The 22955-nt window shown below is 47.8% G+C and overlaps 1 protein-coding gene across 2 annotated transcripts in view; it reads left to right on the top strand.

Annotated features, from left to right (window-relative positions):
- The window catches only part of LOC119956512 (oxysterols receptor LXR-beta-like), a 47178-nt gene extending 24478 nt beyond the window's left edge, over positions 1–22700 (top strand). The window contains exons 5-11 of one of the 2 annotated variants that reach the window (XM_038783795.1): positions 2599–2868; positions 5193–5401; positions 9617–9796; positions 12732–12831; positions 15997–16110; positions 17809–17903; positions 22084–22700. In XM_038783795.1, coding sequence (XP_038639723.1) covers positions 2599–2868; positions 5193–5401; positions 9617–9796; positions 12732–12831; positions 15997–16110; positions 17809–17903; positions 22084–22230 — 1115 coding nt within the window. In that variant the 3' untranslated portion in view covers positions 22231–22700. The remainder of the gene's footprint in view (positions 1–2598; positions 2869–5192; positions 5402–9616; positions 9797–12731; positions 12832–15996; positions 16111–17808; positions 17904–22083) is intronic. The other variant, XM_038783796.1, reaches the window with a different exon arrangement.
- The last annotated feature ends 255 nt before the right edge of the window (positions 22701–22955 follow it).

The following is a 22955-nucleotide window of genomic DNA, read 5'->3' as shown; positions in this document are numbered from 1 at the left end:
AGTCTGCACATCCTCCCCGTGTGTGCGTGGGTTTCCTCCGGGTGCTCCGGTTTCCTCCCACACTCCAAAGATGTGCGGGTTAGGTGGATTGGCCATGATAAATTGCCCTTAGTGTCCAAAATTGCCCTTAGTGTTGGGTGGGGTTACTGAGTTATGGGGATAGGGTGGAGATGTTGAACTTGGGTAGGGTGCTCTTTCCAAGAGCCAGTGCAGGCTCGATGGGCCGAATGGCCTCCCTCTGCACTGTAAATTCTATGTAATTCTATGTAGGAGGGTGTTCGAATAGTCACGTCCGTACGTAACAAAGGCAATATATGTGGGCTTCAGTAGTTGATGAGCTGGGAGAGGGCAAAGTTAGGTGATGTTACAGAGATAGAACATTACAGCGCAGTACGGGCCCTTCGGCCCTCGATGTTGCGCCGACCTGTGAAACCATCTGAAGCCTATCTGACCTACACTATTCCATTTTCATCCATATGTCTATCCAGTGACCATTTAAATGCCCTTAAATTTGGCGAGTCTACTACTGTTGCAGGCAGGGCGTTCCACACCCCTACTACTCTCTGAGTAAAGAAACTGCCTCTGACATCTGTCCTATATCTACCACCCCTCAATTTAAAACTATGTCCCCTCGTGTTGGTCATCCCCAGCCGAGGAAAAAGACTCTCACTGTCCACCCTATCTAACCCTCTGACTATCTTATATGTCTCTATTAAGTCACCTCTCAGCCTTCTCCTCTCTAATGAAAACAACCTCAAGTCCCTGAGCCTTTCCTCGTAAGACCTTCCCTCCATACCAGGCAACATCCTAGTAAATCTCCTCTGAACCCTTTCCAATGCTTCCACATCCTTCCTATAATGTGACCAGAACTGCACGTAGTACTCCAGGTGCGGCCGTACCAGAGTTTTGTACAGCTGCAGCATGATCTCGTGGCTCCGAAACTCAATCCCCCTACTGATAAAGGCTAGCACACCATATGCCTGCTTAACAGTCCTATTAACCTGGGTGGCAACTTTCAGGGATTTATGTACCTGGATGCCGAGATCTCTCTGTTCATCTACACTCCCAAGAATCTTGCCATTAGCCCAGTACTCTGCATTCCTGTTACTCCTTCCAAAGCGAACCACCTCACACTTTTCTGCATTAAACTCCATCTGCCACCTCTCAGGCCAGCTCTGCAGCTTATCTATGTCCCTCTGTAACCTATAACATCCTTCAGCACTATCCACAACTCCACCGACCTCCGTGTCATCTGCAAATTTACTAACCCATCCTTCTACACCCTCTCCTAGGTCATTTATAAAAATGACAAACAGCAGTGGCCCCAAAACAGATCCTTGCGGTAGAAATAGAAATGGCACAAATATGAGATTGGAATCTCATCTCGGGATCAAGTCCGGCATTAAGGTTGCAAACAGTCTAGTTTAATCCCAGGAGGAAAAATGGAGCTCAGCAGTTATGGAATGAGTCTGGAACGGGAATCAAAAACAATGGTTTCAATTTTCTTTCAGTTTAATTTAGTGGAAATTTTTGATCATGCAGTATCCTGTAAGTTTCAGTAAGATCCCCCCATATCCTTCGAAGCTCCAATGAGTACAGACCCAGAGTCGGTACTCTGATGCCTGGAATGAAGGACTTGTCATATAAGTCTGTACTTGTCAGAGTACAGACTCTGGGTCTGTACTCGATGGAGCTTCGAAGGATGAGGGGGGATCTTATTGAAACTTACAGGATATTGAGAGGCCTGGATAGAGTGGACATGGAGAGGATGTTTTCACTCGTGAGAGAAACCAGAACCACAGCCTCAGCCTGATGGGACAATCGTTTAAAACAGAGATGAGGAGGAATTTCTTCAGCCAGAGGGTGGTGAATCTGTGGAACTCTTTGCAGTAGAAGGCTGCGGAGGCCAAATCACTGAGTGTCTTTGAGACAGAGATAGATAGGCTCTTGATCAATAAGGGGATCAGGGGTTATGGGGAGAAGGCAGGAGAATGGGGATGAGAAAAATATCAGCCATGATTGAATGGCGGAGCAGACTCGATAGGCCGAGTGACCTTGTTCTGCTCCTATGTCTTATGAGCCTGTACCGGGTCCCATCCCCCTATTGCCCCCCCATGCTCACTGACCTACATTGGCAAGTAAAGCGGTGATTTTAAAATTCTCCCCCTTGTTTTCAAATCCCTCCGTGTCCCATGCCCTTCCCTATCTTTGTAATCTCCAACTCCACAACCCCATGGGATAGCTGCTCCCCTGTAATCCTGGTCTCTTATGCCTCACCAAACATGTGGCTGTACTTCCAATTGCCTCGGCCCTGAGCTCCGGAATACCCTCCCTGCACCTCTCCACCTTGTGTTCCTCCTTTGAGACGCTCATTAAAACCTTCCTCCTTGACCAATCTTCCTTTTGTGGTTTGGTATTGCATTGGATTTGCAATACGATAGCAAAGCACCTCAAGGTGATTTATTACGTTATAGATGCGATATATACGTACACATCGTTTTTGTTCAAGTGTGTTATCGGCCTTGTTTATAAAACTCATTATGCAGCAGTCCTTCAGTTGTGAGCGGTTGTATCTCATTCCTTTGCCCCGTCTTTCAGGGGACGAGCCAATGATAAAGCGCAAGAAGGGCCCGGCCCCGAAGATGCTGGGGAACGAGGTTTGCAGCGTCTGCGGGGACAAAGCATCGGGTTTCCACTACAACGTGCTCAGCTGCGAGGGCTGCAAGGGCTTCTTCCGCCGCAGCGTCATCAAGAATGCCCAGTACACCTGCAAGAACAGCGGCAAGTGCGAGATGGACATGTACATGCGCAGGAAGTGCCAAGAATGCCGGCTGCGGAAATGCCGGGAGGCGGGAATGAGAGAACATTGTAAGCGAGATTTGAACTGTTTGCTTACCTCTGAAGTTAGTGTGTGTATATGCGTGTGTGGGTGGGTGGGTGGGGGTGGCGTGGGAAGATCTGGAAACAAGTGCACCATAGCTGTGAAGCCACCGGAGGCTGGTGATGAGAAGGATGACGCAATCCTCAGACCTGCTTACGGCCTGTCATCTGAGAGCCTCAGGCCTCAGAGTTGTAGGTAAGGTGGAGTTTTTTTTGCAGAGTGAGGTTTGGCTGCCATAGAGAAAGTTAGAGATGTCGAGCTTTGATTGTACAGAGGATGAGGGCTGAGCTAAGTGTTCAAGGCAGAGGGTGAGGTTCTGGAGTTGGGGCGCATGCAATCTTCTCAGCAGACTAGAAGTGGAGCTTGAAGCTCACATGAGAGAGACGTATAACTGAGCGTGCTTGCTTTCAAATTCTGCCTGAGCAAGTAGTTGGGAAAGGAGATGGGACGAGTTATCTGGCCATAAAGGTTGGCAGATAGATGCAGAGGATAGTCTCTGTCTTGTTAGAGATAACTGGCTGTCCAGTGTTAACTTGATCCCAAACCAGTTGAAGTGTGAAACTGGACACTGATACTTTTCTTGATAATGGTTTTATTTACAGATGATAATGGTTTTATTTACAGAATGCAGCAATGCGTACGCCTGCGTCGCACCAGCTAACCCAGTGTCCCAGCAATCTCTCTTTATAAGGGCTCTAAGTACTTAATCAAACCTGTGCACCTTCACAATATGATCAACATGCCATTCTCCCTGTGTTTGTGTAGGTTTCACCCTCACACAACCCCAAAGATGTGCAGTATAGGTGGATTGGCCACGCTAAATTGCCCCTTCATTGGAAAAAAAAGAATTGAGTACACTAAATTTATTTAAAAAAACATACCAATAGCAGGCTGGACTTCATTGCTGTCATGCCTGTCACGATCGAGGTGTGGCAAAGTTGGAATGGTGGCTTTTCTGAACTTGACCATATGGCTGCAGATGCTGCTGTTCAGCAGAAGCAAGGGGTTAAGGATCCTTGAAACATGATGAAGGTAGCCACGTAGACCTGTAGGTGATGCCATTAGACGGGGGGAGGTGTGGTGCTGACTGTTGACTGCATTGGCACAGATAGGATTGGAAGCAGAATTGGACAGTTGCATGGAGATGGATCAGAGTTGGTAGAGGAGGCCGGGTCGAGTGACTGCTTTGAAAGACATGGAGCAACTGAAGGAGTTAAGGAGGAACAGCCTGGCCCCAACATACAGTTACTCAGAATATTGTTGATTGATTCGACCAGGTTAGGCCTAGCGCTGATGGAAACCAGACTGAATGGGTTTGAAGGGAATGAAGCAGGATGATGTGTTCAAAGACCTTGTAGAGGAAACAGATGTGCTAGGGTATGTCATCTGAGAGTACCTTTAAGAAATGGGTGTTTATAAAATAGCTGTAGTGGATGTACCTTTAAGAAATGGGTGTTTATCAGTGATGTCAAGTGTGGGTGGAGCCGGGCTGTGTCTGCTTTTACTTTCGCTTTGGGCTGTCTGCTACAGGGTGTGTTTTAGTTTCATTTTGAGAGCTGCAGTCATAGCAAGAAGATGTATTAGTCTCTTTCTGCAATCTAAAGACTGTCTCCAGATCCTTTGGTGATTAAAAAATAATACCTGTTTCTGTAGAGAAGTTAAACCTGAAGGCTTTCTGCAAAAAGGTTTTTTTTTTTGTCTTGTGGATGTTCCAAGGAAAGATTAAGAGTTAGTTATAGAGTACTGTATTGCTGTTGATAGTTGTTAAGATGTTTACTGTGGGTTTATAAAGTATTAACTGGTTTCAAAAATAAACACTTTTAATTTAAAAGTACTGTAGATCTCTGTTGTATCACACCTGTAAAGTAGCTCCGTGTGCTCCCCATAACCACAATCTATTCAAAATTGTGGGTCAGGTGAACTCCACGACACACTTTGGGGTTCTCTAAACTCTGGCCCATAACAGGTAGGAGATAGAGAAGATGAAGAGGTTTGGGATTTTCTTTTAATAGGAAGTTGATAATGGAATTTTTAAAGAATTGTGGTTGGGTTAGAATAAGGGTTATAAATTTTGGATTGATGAAAGGTGCTCGAGTGTTCATGAACTGGATAGAGGGGAGAATAAATGGGAGGTAAAGTATAAGGAGAGTTTTCTAATTAATTATCAACCTGACTATTAATCCATATTTATTTATAGTCCAAACCTTATATGAAAACAAAGAACACAGTGTTTATAGAAGTCAAGAGTAGATGATGAAGTGAATTACCTCTGCAAACCCGGAATGATTAACCTGTTTGTTGCGGCTTCCAGGTGTCCTGTCGGAAGAGCAGATCCGCAACAAGAAGCAGAAGAAGCGGGAGGATGACATGGCGCAGACAATAGTGGTGCCGGCAGAGGACTCGCCAGTGATGGTGGACATAGCCAGGCTGACGGCGGAACAGGAGGAGATGATCCAGCAGCTGGTGGCTGCACAGCAGCAGTGCAACAAACGATCGTTCAGTGATCAGCCGAAAGTAACGGTGAGTTTACTGGAGTATGTCCAGCATATGCACGTTCTCCCTGCCTTCTCCTTTTGTAGTGTTTAAAAGAGGGGTACCTCTGAATTATCTTTTTCTCTCTCCACATTTTCCCCTTCCCTTCCTGAGCACACTAACCTGTGTCCTACAAGTACCAATTGCGTCTGGGATGACACACTCCTTCGTGGGTGCCAGTCAGCAGGAAGAAAGAAATTGTATTTATTGTGCTTTTGGGTCATCCTAAAATGCTTCACAGCCAAAAGACCCTTTGTATGCAGGTCATCGCGTCTGAAATCCGTGTTAAATTAACAGTTCTTCGGGCCAGCACGGTGCCGTAGTGGTTAACACTGCAACCTCATGGCGCCGAGGTCCCAAGTTCGATCCCGGCTCTGGGTCACCGTCCATGTGAAGTTTGCACATTCTCCCCGTGTTTGCGTGGGTTTCGCCCCCACAACCCAAAAGATGTGCAGGGTGGGTGGATTGGCCATGCTAAATTGCCCCTTAATTGGAAAAAATGAATTGGGTACTCTAAATTTATAAAATAAAAATTTAACAGTTCTTTGAACTCCACCAGTTCAGGTTTAATTCCGCTTCAATAAAAAAACGGATTGATAAGGAACGGCAGGTGTACGCCCGAACCTAGTGACCAGAGGATCCGAAGTTTGATCCATGGTCTGTGCTGATCACGCTAATCTCATGCAAAACACACGCTTGGACTTGTGCTTTGTGAGCGGGTGAGGGACAGCCAAGGCCCACTGCTCCTGATCGCCACTCAGTGAATTCCATTGGATGTCGTGTTCACGGTTGTCAGCAGAGAACCTGATGTGCGATCCTCTTTATGAAGTGCTGGCTGACGCTAACCATATTGATGCTTCAAATGTTAAGTTCACTTAGTCACGGTGTCTAAGTATTGCAAGGCTGACACAGGAGCTCTTTGATCAACTTTTATTGACATGTGAACATGGAGGGCAAAGCCAGTGGGATGCACTGGTCTTACTCTAAATTAATCTAGTAAGCAGAAATATTTATAGTTTGATTAACCAATAGAATTTGTAATTGCATTCTAATCCTTCATTTGCATGTCACATACACCAATAATATCGCAATTAAGCTTTCATTGTAGACCAATGAAAGGACAATAACTCGAGCCAATAGAAACCAAGGCAAATGGACCAATAGAAACATTAGCACTTTCTATCCTTCTTTTGCATACTTCTCTTCCCTTTCACCTGAAGGAAATGGTAGCTTACAGAAACGCGCACCCTTGTTACGGCTACTTTCATCATTCTGTCTCCACAGATTTGCGTCATTTAATAAGAACCGGTTATTATGGATTCCATTCTAATTTATGTCCTTCGTTTCGCCAGGATATTATGGATTTCATACTAATTATCATAGAATTTACAGTGCAGAAGGAGGCCATTCGGCCCATCGAGTCTGCACCGGCTCTTGGAAAGAGCACCCTACCCAAGGTCAACACCTCCACCCTATCCCCATAACCCAGTAACCCCACCCAACACTAAGGGCAATTTTGGACACTAAGGGCAATTTATCATGGCCAATCCATCTAACCTGCACATCTTTGGACTGTGGGAGGAAACCGGAGCACCCGGAGGAAACCCACACACACATGGGGAGGATGTGCAGACTCCGCACAGACAGTGACCCTAGCCGGAATCGAACCTGAGACCCTGGAGCTGTGAAGCGATTGTGCTATCCACAATGCTACTGTGCTGCCCACGGTGTCCCTTGATGTCCCTTGCTGGGAAACAGTGTATCATGGATTCCACAAAGGCGCTGGCAAGCAGTTAGTACATTCAGGATTCAAAGTTGTGGAACTGTAGCCCACCAAGATTATCTATGGGACAGGACAGGAGAAGCAAAAAAAAAAAACCTAAAGTTAAATCTTCCCCACGACAGGAGATGATTTCTCTGTTGTTACGATCCCAGTTGATGTTATAATTGGACGGGAAGAATGGAACCCTGGCTCAAATGACAGTGGCTGGAACTGTTGGCGATGGGATTCCCTGGTGCCACCGGCAGTGCAGCCCGTGCTTCCCGGCGGCAAGGGTTGGCTTCAGTGGAAATTTCCATTGACAGCGACAGGAACGGATAATCCCGCCACAAGCAAACGGGGCGCCGCTCCCCCGACACCGAGAAAAACGCAGCTGTGGCACTGGAGAATCCCGCCCAATAGTAAAGTGGAGGAATAGAGTCACAGGAAAACTAATTGATTTTACCAGCAAGAAAAAAACATTTGTTAATCATGAAAAGAATTGCCTTTACTCCCCTCCCCTTAGCTTAACAATTTACAGATTTTAGGATTAACATGGACTACAAAGTACATCCTAATCTACAATGGTCTAATGAACACAGTCCCTTTTAAGCACACAAGATGACTGTGGGCAAATACACTCTCCACTCTGAACCCCAAGTGAATGTTTGTGGATGTCTCCCCAGAATCCATCCCCAGATGATTGTCACCTGAGAGTTTCCAATGTTCACTCCCAAAAATCTGCTTTACAACCTTCTCTCATAATTATGCTTTTCCTTAGCGACTTGCATTCCGAAATCCAGTCCAGGTTTTCCAAATGACACTTTTAAACAAAAGCTTCCGCTGCACTTTTAACAGTGAATCCCGTCCAGGAGCCCCCAAAGCACTTCACAGCCAATGGAGTACTGTTAAAGTGTTAAGGCATTCACCTGAAGAAGGAGCCGTGCTCCGAAAGCTCGTGTTTGAAACAAACCTGTTGGACTTTAACCTGGTGTTGTAAGACTTCTTACTGTGCTCACCCCAGTCCAACGCCGGCATCTCCACATCATGGTTAAAGTGTAGTCACTGTTGTAATGTAGGAAACGTGGCAGTCAATTTGTGCACAGCAAGCTCCAACAAATCGTAATGAGATAATGACCAAATAAGTTGTTTCTTTTAATAAATGTGATACTGAGGGATTATTATTGTGTCCCCCGCGTCTGCGTGCGTTTCCTCCGGGTGCTCCCGTTTCCTCCCACTGTCCAAAGATGTGCAGGTTAGTAGGATTGATTCTGCTAAATTGGCCCTTTGTGTCCAAAGAATAGTTGGGGTTACGGGGATAGGTCAGGAATGCTCGTTCAGAGGAAGAGTTCAGACTCGATGAGCTGAATAGCCTCCTGCACTGTTGGGATTCCACAATTCTGTGAGACCCCCCCCCGCTCTTCTTTGAAATAGTTCCATGGGATCTTTTACATCCACCTAGAGAGAACCGCACTCTCCCACTACAGCCCTGGAGTGTTAGCCTCGCTTATATTTCTGCAGCAGGAATTGAACCACGATGTTCTGACTGAGCCAAAAGTGCTCCAACTGAGTCATGCCTGGCAATAAAGGATTGCTTCTGGAGATTTGAAGGAATATTAGCTTTTGTTCAAAACAGACACTTGGTCGTACAGAACTTGAATATCGCCGAAAAGAGAGACATGTTGCTGAAGCTTTTCACCTCGCACTCGTCAGGACAAATACAAGAATGCCAAATTTCAAACAATCGCAACAGTTTACACTACAGGAGAGAAGGGTGCTGATTGGTTCACAAGTCGACTTTGATTGGCTGAGATGTTGTCATTGAGAAAGCAATGGGGAACTATTGGTTCCCCAAGCTCTCGGATAATTCAAAAAAGCTCGAATATATTCATTTTGTTTGCAGAGAACGGGTCCCTCTGTATGAATGTGTGTGACTTCTAGTAAACGCAAGTGACCCACATTACGAGTTTGACCGCTTATCTTAAATTGGTTGTTAGCTAACTTTTTTTCTTTTTATAAATTTTAGAGTACCCGATTCATTTTTTCCGATTGGGGGGCAATTTGGCATGGCCAGTTCACCTGCACATCTTTTGGGTTGTGGGGGTGAAACCCACACAAACACGGGGAGCATGTGCAAACTCCACATGGACAGTGACCCAGAGCCGGGATCGAACCTGGGACCTCGGCGCCGTGAGGCAGCAGTGCTAACCACTGTGCCACCGTGCTGCCCGAAATATAACTAGCTGATAATGGTTTTGATCCACCTACCTCTGGGCTATGGGCCCCAGCACGCTTCCGCTGCGCCACTCTGCTCCCTGGTTGTTAGCTAACCTAACTGGATGTTTACGAAAGGGAGGCGATTGTTTCTGACCGAATCAAGGTCAGAGTCGAGGATAATCCCGGCACGCCAATCGGGTTTCATTTTTCATCTTCTTCATTCTCAGCCCTGGCCACAAAGTAACGACCCCCACAACCGGGAGACACGGCAGCAGCGCTTTGCCCACTTCACGGAGCTGGCGATCATCTCGGTGCAAGAGATCGTTGACTTTGCCAAGCAGATCCCGGGCTTCCTCGACCTCTCGCGGGAGGACCAGATTGCACTGTTGAAGGCGTCCACCATCGAGGTACAACAGAAGGAAGTCTTTACTAGCTATGTGTTGGATAAAGTAGTACAGCACAATTTCTGTTACCTGGCACACAAAGATACCAGACCCTGCGTCTGGGAAGCTCGGGATTGGGCGTGTACCGGATATGGGGATTTTCCAGATTTTGGGTCCTGGAATGGGAGCGGGGGTTGGGGGGGAGAGGGGGGGGGGGGGGGGGGGGTTCAATTTAAAGCCCAGCTGATTTTTCCACTGTACTGGACCCAACCAGGACAGGGAAAGGAAGGGATGAGGGGCGGACCAGGCCAGCTTCAGCCATTAATCCTGGACCCAAAGAGTAGGGGATCAGAGTGTCGCTACCCAGAGATGACAAACCGTGAGGCCTGATGGGGATCCTAGTCTCCATTCTGGATTTTGGGGTGCCGGAGAAGGGGGTCAGGTACCCGTATTAATCAGAAATCTCATTTGCCAGGTTTCTGGGGCAGGCTCTTTTCTAAAATAAATTTAGAGTACCCAATTCATTTTTTCCAATTAAGGGGCAATTTTAGCGTGTCCAGTCCACCTAGACTGCACATCTTTGGGTTGTGGGGGCGAAACCGACTCTAACGCTAGGAGAATGTGCAAACTCCACACGGACAGTGATCTGGGGTCGGGATCGAACCTGGGACCTCGGCGCCGTGAGGCAGCAGTGCTGCTCCTACATCTTGAGGCCTTACCTGGCCTTATCCAAGCTGGTGTTGGAGATTTACAAGCAGTCGCCAGCCCACAGAAATCATCCAGCTTCTAATAGAATCCCTACAGTGCAGAAGGAGACCATTCGGCCCATTAAGTCTGCACCGACCCTCTGAAATGTCACTCTACTCCACCCTATCCCCCTAAACTAACCTTTTTTAAAAATAAATTTAGATTACCCAATTATTTTTTCCAATTAAGGGGCAATTTAGTGTGGCCAATCCACCTACTCTGCACATCTTTGGGTTGTGGGGGTGAAACCCACGCAAACACGGGGAGAATGTGCAAACTCCACACGGACATGACCCAGAGCCGGGATTGAACCTGGGACCTCGGTGCTGTGAGGCAGCAGTGCTAACCACTGCATCATCGTGCTGCCCTGCCGTAAACTAACCTGCATGGATGTCTGCGTGGGTTTCCTCCGGGTGCTCCGGTTTCCTCCCACAGTCCAAAGACGTGCTGATTTGGTGGATTGGCCATGCTAAATTGCCCTTCGTATCCAAAAAGGTTAGGTGGGGTTACTGGGTTACGGGGATAGGGTGGAGGCATAACCCTAAGTAGGGTGCTCTTTCCAAGGACCGGTGCAACTCGAAGGGCCGAATGGCCTCCTTATGCACTGTAAATGCTATGATTCTATGAATCTGGACACTAAGGGGCAATTTAACATGGCTAAGATACCTAACATGTATCTCTTTGGATTATGGGAGGAAACCGGAGCACTTGGAGGAAGCCCATGCAGACATGGTGAGAACATGCAAACTCCACACAGACAGTCATCCAAGGCCGGAATTGAACCTTGGTCCCTGGGACTGTGAGGCAGCAGTGCTAATCACCACCGTGCCTCTCAGGGTGTTCCTACTTTGGTCAGTTGCTCCAGGACGTAACCATGCAGTGGCCTTAAAAGGGAAAGTCCAGATTAAAACATAGCCCCATCTTAGTCCCCACTATGATCTGGAGCCCTGGCTATTCATTAGCTGATCTTCTATGTTGGTCAGTCGCACATTCAAAGTTTTGTTATCTCTTTAATGTCCCCAGTCCTTCGAACCTCCAAAATCTCTGTTCTCCTCCATCTGGCCTCTTGAGTGTACCCGAGTTTAAGGTCCTCCATCATTGGTAGCTGTGCCTTCATCTGACAAGGTCCCAAGCTCTGGAATTGTCTCCCTAAACCTCTTTGCCTCTCCCTCCTCCCTTAAGCTCCTTTTAACTCTCTCTTTGACCAACATTTTTTCCCTCAGTGCCTCAGTGTCACATTATTACACCTTGAGAGGTTTTGTTGCATTAAAGGTGCTATACAAATGTCTTCAGGGGAGCAGAAGGGAATATGGAAAAGTAATTGATAGGCATGAGTGAAAATGGAGAATATTGAAAGGGGTAGGCCATTCAGCCCCTTTAGTCTGTTCCCCGTTCAATCAGATCATGTCTGATCTGAAACTCCAATCCATTGACAGAGCCAGGGTACCACCTTGGCCAGAGCTCGACCACCCATGGGCCCCCGATCACCTGGGAGGCCACTCCTAAGTGCCAGCACGCCTGGTCCACGATTGTGGAAACCATTGCTAGACGGCGCCCACTCTGGGGCGAGGCCATCCGATCCCGGGTCATAGGTAGATCCGGCTGAGACCTATTCAAGTGAGGCTAACTACTCACTTGAAAATGCAAATCTAGATCCTTCACACCTAAAAGCTGACCCTTCCAACAGTGCCGCACCCCCTCAGCACTGCGCCAGGCGTACAGATTATGGACTCCAGTTGGGCTTTAGTGCGAAAGCTGCGGAACAAATGGATTTTGATCCATTGTGTTGCCGGTGCTGCATGGAGGCAGCTAAGACGAGGGCGGCGTGGTAGTCCAGTGGTTAGCACTGATGCTTCACAGCGCCAGGGTCCCAGGTTCGATTCCCGGCTTGAGTCACTGTCTGTGCGGAGTCTGCACGTTCTTCCCGTTTCTGCGTGGGTTTCCTCCGGGTGCACGTGCTTGTTAGGTGAATTGGACATTCCGAATTCTCCCTCTCTGTACCCGAACAGGCACCATAGTGTGGCAACTAGGGAATTTTCACGGTAACTTTATTGCAGTGTTAATGTAAGCGTTAATGTGACGGCAATAAAGATTATTATTTTTGAGTAGACATCAATTGTACACTCAGAAGTTAACCACACATCTGTGGCTGTGAGATTCTGAAGCACATATCAGCTGCCGTTTGTTCTTTCACGAGTGTATTCCTTCCCAGATAATGTTGTTGGAGACAGCACGGCGATACAACCACGAGACGGAATGCATCACCTTCCTCAAGGATTTCACGTACAGTAAAGATGACTTTGCACGGGCCGGTGAGTGAAGCCAGGTTTCTGTCACCTCTCCCGGTTCTTGCCCCGATCTATTTCTCCAGTTTATGTTTCGGTGCCAATTTATCTCCCCTCTTCCTTGAAGGAGCAAAACCGCGGCTCCCTGGATCAGCAAACCCTCCAGAACCTGGAAGGAAATGTGCAGTAAAAACTAGGAAATGAGAACTCTGCTCCAAACTTTTTTCCTATTGCGTACCTCAACAAAGTGACCATTCTTCATTACATGTGAGCCTATTCGACCACACAGTCATCAGGCATCTTGCTTGGCATAGATCAGAAATTGTATCAGATGCTCTCTGGTCTGAATGGCTGATTAATCACTTGATGTTCTTTCCACTAGGGGGAAGCAGTTGTTTAAAATTATTTGAAAGAGGCAGGTGTAGCATAGTCTGAAAATAAATGATGCGCGGTGATGGGAGACTTTCTGCCAGAAGGGATTTCTACATCCTGCACATTAATTCACACCCAGTACTCTTTCTGGAATCGGAGAGTGTTGAATCCGCGCGGTAAGTGGGACGCACAGACGATAGGTAGAAATTAACGAACAAGGTTTGTTACAATACAAATCCAAACTGCTCCATTCCCCTCAGGGTCCCCTTCCTCGACCTGCACTCAGGCCGGGGGATTTTATGTGAGTTGGGGCCCTCTCTACAGACGTTGCCAGACCGGCTGTGTTTATCCAGCATTTTCTGTTTCTATTTCAGATTTCCAGCATCCGCAGCATTTTGCTTTTATTTCTTAGTTGTATCAAACTGCTACAGAAAAAAAGCAGGGCGGATGTAACCGACTCCACTGGCCTTGGTTTACATCCCAAATATTAATATATAAAAATTGTGCTCCTTAGTGGTGGCTCTAACTATTAAGATGGATCCTTGCAACGCAAAGGTGCGAGAATGTTTTAAAAGCATTTAAAGTCATTTTTAAACTCACAAATAAATTGCCTGTTGTACTCCAATGCGACTAACAAATGGTACAGTCCATTTATTTTCAGGTGGTGGCCGCACGGTGGCGCAGTGGTTAGCACTGTGGCATCATGGCGCCGAGGTCCCAGGTTCGATCCTGGCTCTGGGTCACTGTCCGTGTGGAGTTTGCACATTCTCCCCGTGTTTGCGTGGGTTTCGCCCCCACAACCCAAAAATATGCAGGGTAGGTGGATTGGCCACGCTAAATTGCCCCTTAATTGGAAAAAATTAATTGGGTATTCTAAATTTAAAAAAAAATTATTTCCAGGTGGTGGCACAGTGATATTGTCACTGGACGAGAATCCCAGAGACCCAGGGTAATGGTCTGAGGACCTGGGTTCGAATCCCACCACGGCAGATGGGGAAATTTGAATTGAGTAACACTCTGGAATTAACAATAGAGGTGGCACAATGGTTAGCACTGCTGCCTCACAGCGCCTGGGATCCGGGTTCGATTCTGACCTCGGGTGACTGTGTGGAGTTTGCGCATTGTCCCCGTGTTTGCCTGGGTTTCCTCCCTCAGTCCAAAGATGTGCAGGCTAGGTGTATTGGCCATGCTAAATTGTCCCTCGATGGCGTTACAAGGATAGGGTGGGGGATTGGGCTGAGATTAGGGTCGGTGCAGAGCCGATGGGCCGAATGGCCTCCTTCTGCACTGTAGGGTTTCTATGATTCTATGAAGCTGTAATTAAAAATGCTTAAATTTTATGTAATAAGTCTATTTTCAGTTGTGTTAATCAAAACTGCACAAGGTTCCTAACTATGTCAGAATAACTATTGGAAAAATAAATGACATTTTAATACGCTGCTTGATGGCTTTGGTTAATGTGGCTCATTGAACACTCGATGATATTGCATCATAAGAGGCCATTCGGCCTGTCGTGGCCTTGCTAACTTGGCTAGTCCCACTCAATCGTCCTGTCAATATTTTCCCTGCAGGTGCTGAACCAATGCCTTGTTGAAAGCCACAATTAAATCCACCTGCCGTCGAGATTCAAACCATTTTACTGCTTAAAAAGCGCTTTCTGGATTGTTTCTTTCTTATTGCCATTCAGCTTAAATCCCGTCTCTTTTCGCCAGTCATGAATTTGGCCTTGTATGTCGAGTCTTCCCTTCTCAAAGGAGAACAACCTTTCGAGTATAGAAGCAGGGATGTGTTGCTGCAATTACACAGGGCCTTGGCGAGGCCATGCCCAGAATATTGTGTGCAGTTTTGGTCTCCTTCTCTGAGGAAGGATGTTCTTGCTCTCGAGGGAGTGCAGCGAAGGTTTACCAGACTGATTCCAGGGATGGCGGGACAGTCATATGAGGAAAGATTGACTAGGTTGGGATTGTTCTCGCTGGAGTTCAGAAGAATGAGGGGGGATCTCATAGAGACTTATAAAATTCTAACAGGCCTAGACAGGGTAGGTGCAGGGAAGATGTTCCCAGTGGTATGTGTGTCCAGAACCAGGGGTCACAGTCTGAGGATTGAGGATAAACCATTTCGGGCAGAGATAAGGAGACACTTCTTCACCCAAAGAGTGGTAAGCCTGTGGAATTCATTACCACAGGAAGTAATTGATGCTAAAACATTGAATATATTCAAGAGGCGGCTGGATGTAGCACTTGGGGAGAATGGGATCAAAGCTATGGGGAGAAAGCAGGATTAGGCTATTGAGTTGGATGATCAGCCATGATCGTGATGAATGGCGGAGCAGGCTCGAAGGGCCAAAAGGCCTCCTCCTGCTCCTATCTTCTATGTATCTATGTAACCCCGGCTTCTCCAATCTATCCACACAACTGAAGTCCCTCTTCCCTATAATACATTATGGTAAGACTCTTCTGCACCCTTTCTAAAGCCTTCACATTCTTACTAGAGTGGGGTGCCCAGAATTGGACACAAGACCCCAGTTGTGTTTGATTTGTAAATAAGTTTGAGCATAAACATAGTGGGGAGGGGAAAAAACACTTCCCGAAAGGGACATGATCTTGGGTGCAATTTTCACCCGGAATGCCAATCGCACCCAAAGTAGGATCCTGTCGCCCCTGTGTTTAACTCTTCAGCCATTGCCAGCTTGACACGGGATTAATACCATGAGGTTCAGAACTGACAGAGTTCCGGCGCTTGAGCATTCACACGCTGCCTCTGCATAACATGTTGCTGTCTCACTCATCCCCTCTCTCTCTCTCTCTCTCTCTTGCTTAGGGCTGCAGTTTGAATTCATTAACCCGATCTTCGAGTTTTCCAAGGGCATGAGGAAGCTGCAGTTGGATGATGCCGAGTATGCCCTGCTCATTGCCATCAACATCTTCTCCGCAGGTTTCTCTTCACTTTCGTTTGTTTAAGATTTTATGATCGGAATTATTCACCATGAAAGCAAGGAATGGGATGTCTTCCCTTTTGAGGCACGCCAGCGTCGGCACCAATTAATACAAATCGTCTGCTGTGCAACTTGGCGTTGAAAGGAATCTTTCCCCTGACTAGCCAGTTTAGGATATGGGGGACAGTCACGTAGGACTGAAGTGATGAGAAATTTCTTCACTCAAAGGGTTGTGGATCTTGGAATTCTCAACCACAAATGGGCTGTGGGACAGTCATTCGACCGAGTGATTGAAAAGTTTTTGGACATTGGAATCGAGGGAAAGGGTGGGGATGTTTGGTTAATTAATTCGCTCACAGGATGTGGTCATCGAGGGCAGCATTTATTACCCAGCCTTAATTGCCCCTTGAGAAGATGGCGGTGAGCTGCAGTCCGTGTGGTGTAGGTATACCCGCAGTGCTGTTGGGGAGGACTTTGACCCAGCGACACTGAAGGAACGACGCTATATTTCCAAGTCGGGATGGTGTGTGGCTTGGAGGGAAGCTTGCAGGTAGCGGTGTTGAGATAGCAGCCATGGCACGGGCATCGCAGACTGTGCCAGTATTTCCTGCCCATCCCTAATTGCCCTTGAGGGGCAGTTAAGAGTCAACGACATTGACTGTGGTGTCTGGAATTACATGTAGGCCAGACCGGGTAAGGACGGCAGATTTCCTTCCCTGAAGGACATTAATGAACCAGATGGGTTTTTCCGACAATCGACAAAGGTTTCATGGTCACCATTAGACTTTTTAATTCCAGATATTTTATTGAGTTTAAATTCCATCACCTGCCGCGGTGGGATTTGAACCCGGGTCCCCCGAGCATTATCCTGGATCTCTGGATTACTAGTCCAGCGCCAATACCGCTATGCCACCGCCTCCCCAATGATCTGGAGCAGACGTGAGGGGCTGAATGGTCTTCTCCTATTGCTAGTATTAAATTCTTAATAAAATTCGCTATGATCTGCTCCAGATTGCTCCTGAGCCCCAAGCTAAGTTGCAAATTCCTCACTGCACCAATTTTCGACATCCTGTACTGGCTAATTTTCAGTATGACTTTATGTCGTGCATAATAAAATGAAATGAAAATCGCTTATTGTCACGAGTAGGCTTCAATGAAGTTACTGTGAAGAGCCCCTAGTCGCCACATTCCGGCGCCTGTCCGGGGAGGCTGATACGGGAATCGAACCGTGCTGCCTTGGTCTGCTTTAAAAGCCAGCGATTTAGCCCAGTGAGCTAAATCAGCTAAAGCTTAGACAGCTTTCAATTCAGAAGGCAAATTGCATGTTGGCTTTCATTGCAAGGGGATTCAAGTACAAAGATAAAGAAGCCTTGCTAATATGACACAGAGCTATTGTGAGACCACATCTGGAACATCCTGTGCTGTTTCGGTCTCCGCGTTTAAGGAAGGATAGACTCGCATTGGACGCAGTACAGCAAAGGTACATTAGATTGGTAAAAGCAAATTACTGCAGATGCTGGAATCTGAAACAAAAACAGAAAGTGCCGGACAGTCTCATCAGTATCTGTGACAGTATCTGTGGAGAGAAAAGGGAGTCTGGATACTCTTTGTCAAAGCTTTGTCAAAACTTCTCTAAATACAGTACAGAGTCCGGATTTATTTTCATTCAGATGACGTTTGAATTTCTGACTCCGCAGACCGCCCGAATGTTCAAGACCATCAGTTAGTTGAGAGGCTCCAGCAGCCGTACGTTGAGGCACTTCATTCGTACTTACGCATCAAGAGACCAAAGGTAAGCTCAACAATGCAGGAAACAGAAGGACGTGCACCTGTACAGTGCTTCCCGCAACCTCACGGCACCCCAAAAATGTTTTACAGCCCAGGAAGGGATTTTGAAGCGTTGTCACTGTTTGTAACGAAGGAGATGTTGCTGAGAGGATGGTGTAACAATAGGTATATTGTAAGGAATACAAAGGGTGAACAATTTGATGTTAATACTTCTCAACACAAGATGGAGATAAGGAGCAGTGATATAAATATCATGTGACTTGGGATTCTGGGAGAAGGTGTTTAGGCGTGAGAGAGATTAGTTGCATAGCGTAGAGTTCTGTAGTTGGAGATATCGTATAGTTTTCATGGTACCACGGTGGTTAGCACTGTTGCTTCACAGCTCCAGGGACCCAGGTTCGATTCCCAGCTTGGGTCATTATCTGTGTGGAGTCTGCACGTTCTCCCTGCATCTGCGTGGGTTTCCTCCCACAAGTCCCAAAAGACGTGCCGTTAGGTAGTTTGGACATTCTGAATTCTCCCTCCATGTAGCCGAAAAGGTGCCGGAATGTGGCGACAAGGGGATTTTCATAGTAACTTCATTGCAGTGTTAATGTAAGCCTACTTGTGACAGTAAAGTCTAAAAATTTATACGAATGTTATTTAAGTATTTAGCTTGATGTTCTTTGTTCAACACTACGGGCGCGATTCTCCACTCCCCACGCCGGGTGGGAGAATCGCGGGAGGGCCTGGAGAATCACGACACACCGCCCTGGCACCCTCCCGCGATTCTCCCCCCCGCCCCAAAATGGCGTGTCCCGGATGGGCCGAGTGCCTGACGAACCCGACTGGTTCACGCCGGCGCCAACCACACCTGGTCGCTGCCGGCGTGAACATCGCGCGACAGGTAAGTGTGGGGCCTGTGGGGGGGCAGAGAGGGGTTCGAGCACCACGGGCGTGCTCGTGAGGTGACTGGCCCGCGATCACTGCCCACCGATTGTCGGGCCAGCGTCTCTAAGAGACGTGCTCTTTCCCCTCCGCTGCCCCGCAAGATCAAGCCGCCACGTCTTGCAGGGCAGCGGAGTGGAAGACGGCAACCGCGCATGCGCGGGTTGGAACCGGCCAACCTACGCATGCGTGGCTGATGTCACTTGGGGGGGGGGGATAGGGGGTCAGGAGCGGCCTCCGACGCCGTCGTGAAACTCAGCCGAGTTCACAACGGCTTTCCCGATGCCACGCGACATCGGAGAATCGCACCCTACGTTCTCAAGGCATCCTGATTTACGAGACGGAGAACATCGCAGATGGTAGAGTCAGAAACCCTCAGCGCATTTTACTCTTTTAAAAAATGGATGTGCAATTGCAGTGCAATAATGCACAGGGCCCAATGTAGCAAGAGCAGGAAAGTCGGATTAGGCTGAATAACTCATTATTGGTCAGCCACAGACTTGACAGGCCGAATGGCCTCCTTCAGCGCTAGATTTGTGCACAGCAAGATCCCACAAACAGCAACCCTGTAATGACCAGACGGTCTCGGGGTTTTTAGGTGTGGGTTGAGGGATAGATATTGGCCAGGGCACCACAGGGAGAACTCTTTCGCACTCTTCTTCAAAAAGGTGCCACACCATTCTTTGGCGAGCCTCGGTGTTAATGTTTCACCTGAAAGGTGAGACGTCTCTCGCGGTGCATCCCTCCTGCCACCATTACTGCCTTGAACGTGGCAGCCTGGCTCTTTGTTCTCCGGCCTCTGGAGCTGAGTTTGAACTCACGACGTTCTGACGCAGTGGCAGCATTACTACCCACTGGAGTCAGCGTTGTTACTATACTTGTACCAATCCTAAGAGCGATCGATGCTGACACCTGGTGCTGGGAATAGGAAAGCGTCTCATTTCCCGGGCAAAAATGTCCTCAACTTGAATCACACGAGGGGCGGCACGGTGGTGCAGCGGTTAGCACTGCTGCCTCCACGGCGCCTAGGACCCCGGGTTCGATCCCAGCCCCGGTTCACTATCCGCGTGGAGTTTGCACATTCTCCCCGTGTCTGCGTGGGTCTCGGCGCCCCCCCCCCCCCCGCAAAAACCCAAAGGTGTGCAGGGTAGGCGGATTGGCCACGCTAAATTGCCGCTTAATTTTTTTTTTTAAACCTTGATTCACACGATGTTGGCAGAACAAAATTGGAGCGGGGGAAATTACAAAAGAAAATGCAAAATCTTTGTTGATAAATTTTCATTTTAACCTATATTTACTGAATGCGTTTAAAATTATGAGGGCCTTTGTTGGTGGTGACAGAGAGGGACTGTTTCCACGAGCAGGGGGACGCAGATTGAGAATAATTGGCAAAAAAAACCTCGGGGGGTATGATGAGAAATGTATTTGTTGAACGGGCTGTCGTGATCTGGAATATGCTGCCTGGAATGGTGCAAGCAGATTCAATAGTAACTTTACAAACTGAACTGGCTACATTATTGAGAAGGAAAGCAAGTGCAGGGCTGTGGGGCAAGTGCAAGAGGGGAGACCCAGCACAGACATGATGGGCCAAGTGGGCCTCCTTTGTCCTGTAAGATTTTAAAAGCTGTCAAATGCCCACATAATGGATTAGATGCTTAAATGTTTACCACTGGCAGGATGGTGACCATACGTCATCGATTTATGTCAACTGATGGAAGAACTAGAGAGGAGATGAGGGTTTGTTTTTCGAACATGGAACAGCACAGCACAGAACTGGCCCTACGGCCCTTGATGTTGTGTCGAGCTTTGTCCGAAACCAAGATCAAGCTATCCCACTCCCTGTCATTCTGGTGTGCTCTCTATGCCTATCCAATAACCGCTTGAAAGTTCCTAAAGTGTCCAACACCACTATCACAGCAGGCAGTCCATTCCACACCTAACTCGGACATCCCTCCTATATCTCCCGCCCGAACCTTATAGTTATAGAACATAGAAAAATACAGCACAGATCAGGCCCTTCGGCCCACGATGTTGTGCCAAACCTTTGTCCTAGATTAATCATAGATTATCATAGAATTTACGGTGCAGAAGGAGGCCACTCGGACCATCGAGTCTGCACCTGCTCCTGGAAAGAGCACCCGACCCAAGATCAACATCTCCACCCTATCCCCATAACCCAGCAACCCCACCCAATACTAAGGGCAATTTTGGACACTAAGGGCAATTTATCATGGCCAATCCACCTAACATGCACATCTTTGGACTGTGGGAGGAAACCCCCTTGTAACAGCTACATCCACCTGAGGAAATAGTCTCTGAACGTCCACTCTATCTACCCCCCTCATCATCTTATAAACCTCTATTAAGTCGCCTCTCATCCTCCTCCGCTCCAAAGAGAAAAGCCCTAGCTCCCTCAACCTTTCCTCATAAGACCTACCCTCCCAACCAGGCAGCATCCTGGTAAATCTCCTTTGCACCCTTTTCCTATAGTGAGGTGACCAGAACTGCACACAATACTCCAAATGTGGTCTCACCAGGGTCCTGTACAGTTGCAGCATAACCCCACGGCTCTTAAACTCAAGCCCCCTGTTCATAAACGCTAACACACTATAGGCCTTCTTCACGGCTCTATCCACTTGAGTGGCATCCTTCAGAGATCTGTGGACATGAACCCCAAGATCTCTCTGTTCCTCCACATTCCTCAGACCCCTGCCGTTGACCCTGTAATCTGCACTCAAATTTGTCCTACCAAAATGAATCACCTCGCACTTATCAGGGTTAAACTCCATCTGCCATTTTTCGCCCCAGCTGACAGAATTTACACAGCAGAAGAAGGCCATTCGGCCCATCGAGTCTGTACCGGCCCTCGGAAAGAGCGCCCTACTTAAGCCCACGCCTCCACCCTATCCCTGTAACCCAGTAAGCCCACCTAACCTTTTTGGACACTAAGGTTAATTTAGAGTGGCCAATCCACCTAACCTGCACATCTTTGGACTGTGGGAGGAAACCGGAGCACCCGGAGGAAACCCACGCAAGACACAATCTTCTTACAATCTTGAATGCAGGTTCAATAGTAACTTTGGAAAGGAAGCTGGATACGGTGACGCAAAAGGAAAGATTAGCAGGGCTGCAGGGAACGGGCAGGAGAAGGGGGGGGACTAATTGGATTTCACACAGCTAGCACGGATGCAGTGGGCCAAATGGCCGCCTCTCGGCGCTGGTCAATTTGGTGAGTGACGTTCCTTTCTCTCTTACAGGACCACCTGATGTTCCCTCGCATGTTGATGAAGCTGGTCAGCCTTCGGACTCTCAGCAGTGTCCACTCGGAGCAGGTCTTTGCCCTCAGGCTTCAGGACAAGAAGCTGCCGCCCCTGCTCTCTGAAATTTGGGACGTTCACGAGTGAGCGGAGCAGAGCGGGGCGGAGGAGACTTTTTTTTTTAAACTGAAGAAACGGATGGGGCGGGGGGTTGGGGGGGGGGTGGGGAAACAAAATCTGCCTGTGTTTTTTTAAAAACTACAACTCAAAGGACGAAAAGATCCAAGAGGTGCTGACCAACGTGTGGGCGAGGGAAGATTTAAAAAAGAAAAGAGACAATATCAAACTTTACATGGATATAGGACTTGGATGTTGAGGAGACATCTGTTAGTGCACTTACTGAATTGAGAGTCATATGTCTTCTGGGTTCTTGACTTGGTGGTATTGTTACCACGTCTCACTCTCTCCTTTGTTCATTGTTTAACATGCATCGTTTACCGACCCCCCCACCCCCAGGAAAAAGATTTTAACCGTCTCTCCCACCCCCCCCTGCAGGATTTTTGTTGTTGCTGTTGTCCACTAATATATGAAGTTCGATGATTTTTTCTTTCCCCCCCCCCCCCCCCCCCCCCCCCCTCGAAGAACAAGTTTTCAAAAAAGAGATGAAGTTCAGTCTGCTGTTGGGAAGCGGGCTGCCGCAGAGACTGTACGCCCGCGCCTCTACGTACACACGGGAGTTTTAGTCGTGTGTCGAAACCCAGGGAGTTGGATCTTGCTGCCGAAAGGGGAACCGTACGGCAGAGAAGAAGCCTGTTTAATTTTATGACAAGCATAAGCACTACATCCCATTGCGGAGTGATAATGACCCTGCG

This window comes from Scyliorhinus canicula, chromosome 23 (genome assembly GCF_902713615.1).
Source record: "Scyliorhinus canicula chromosome 23, sScyCan1.1, whole genome shotgun sequence".
NCBI lineage: Eukaryota > Metazoa > Chordata > Chondrichthyes > Carcharhiniformes > Scyliorhinidae > Scyliorhinus > Scyliorhinus canicula.
The sequence above is the reverse complement of the archived record's forward strand: the minus strand, read 5'-3'. Positions and strand labels throughout refer to the sequence as shown.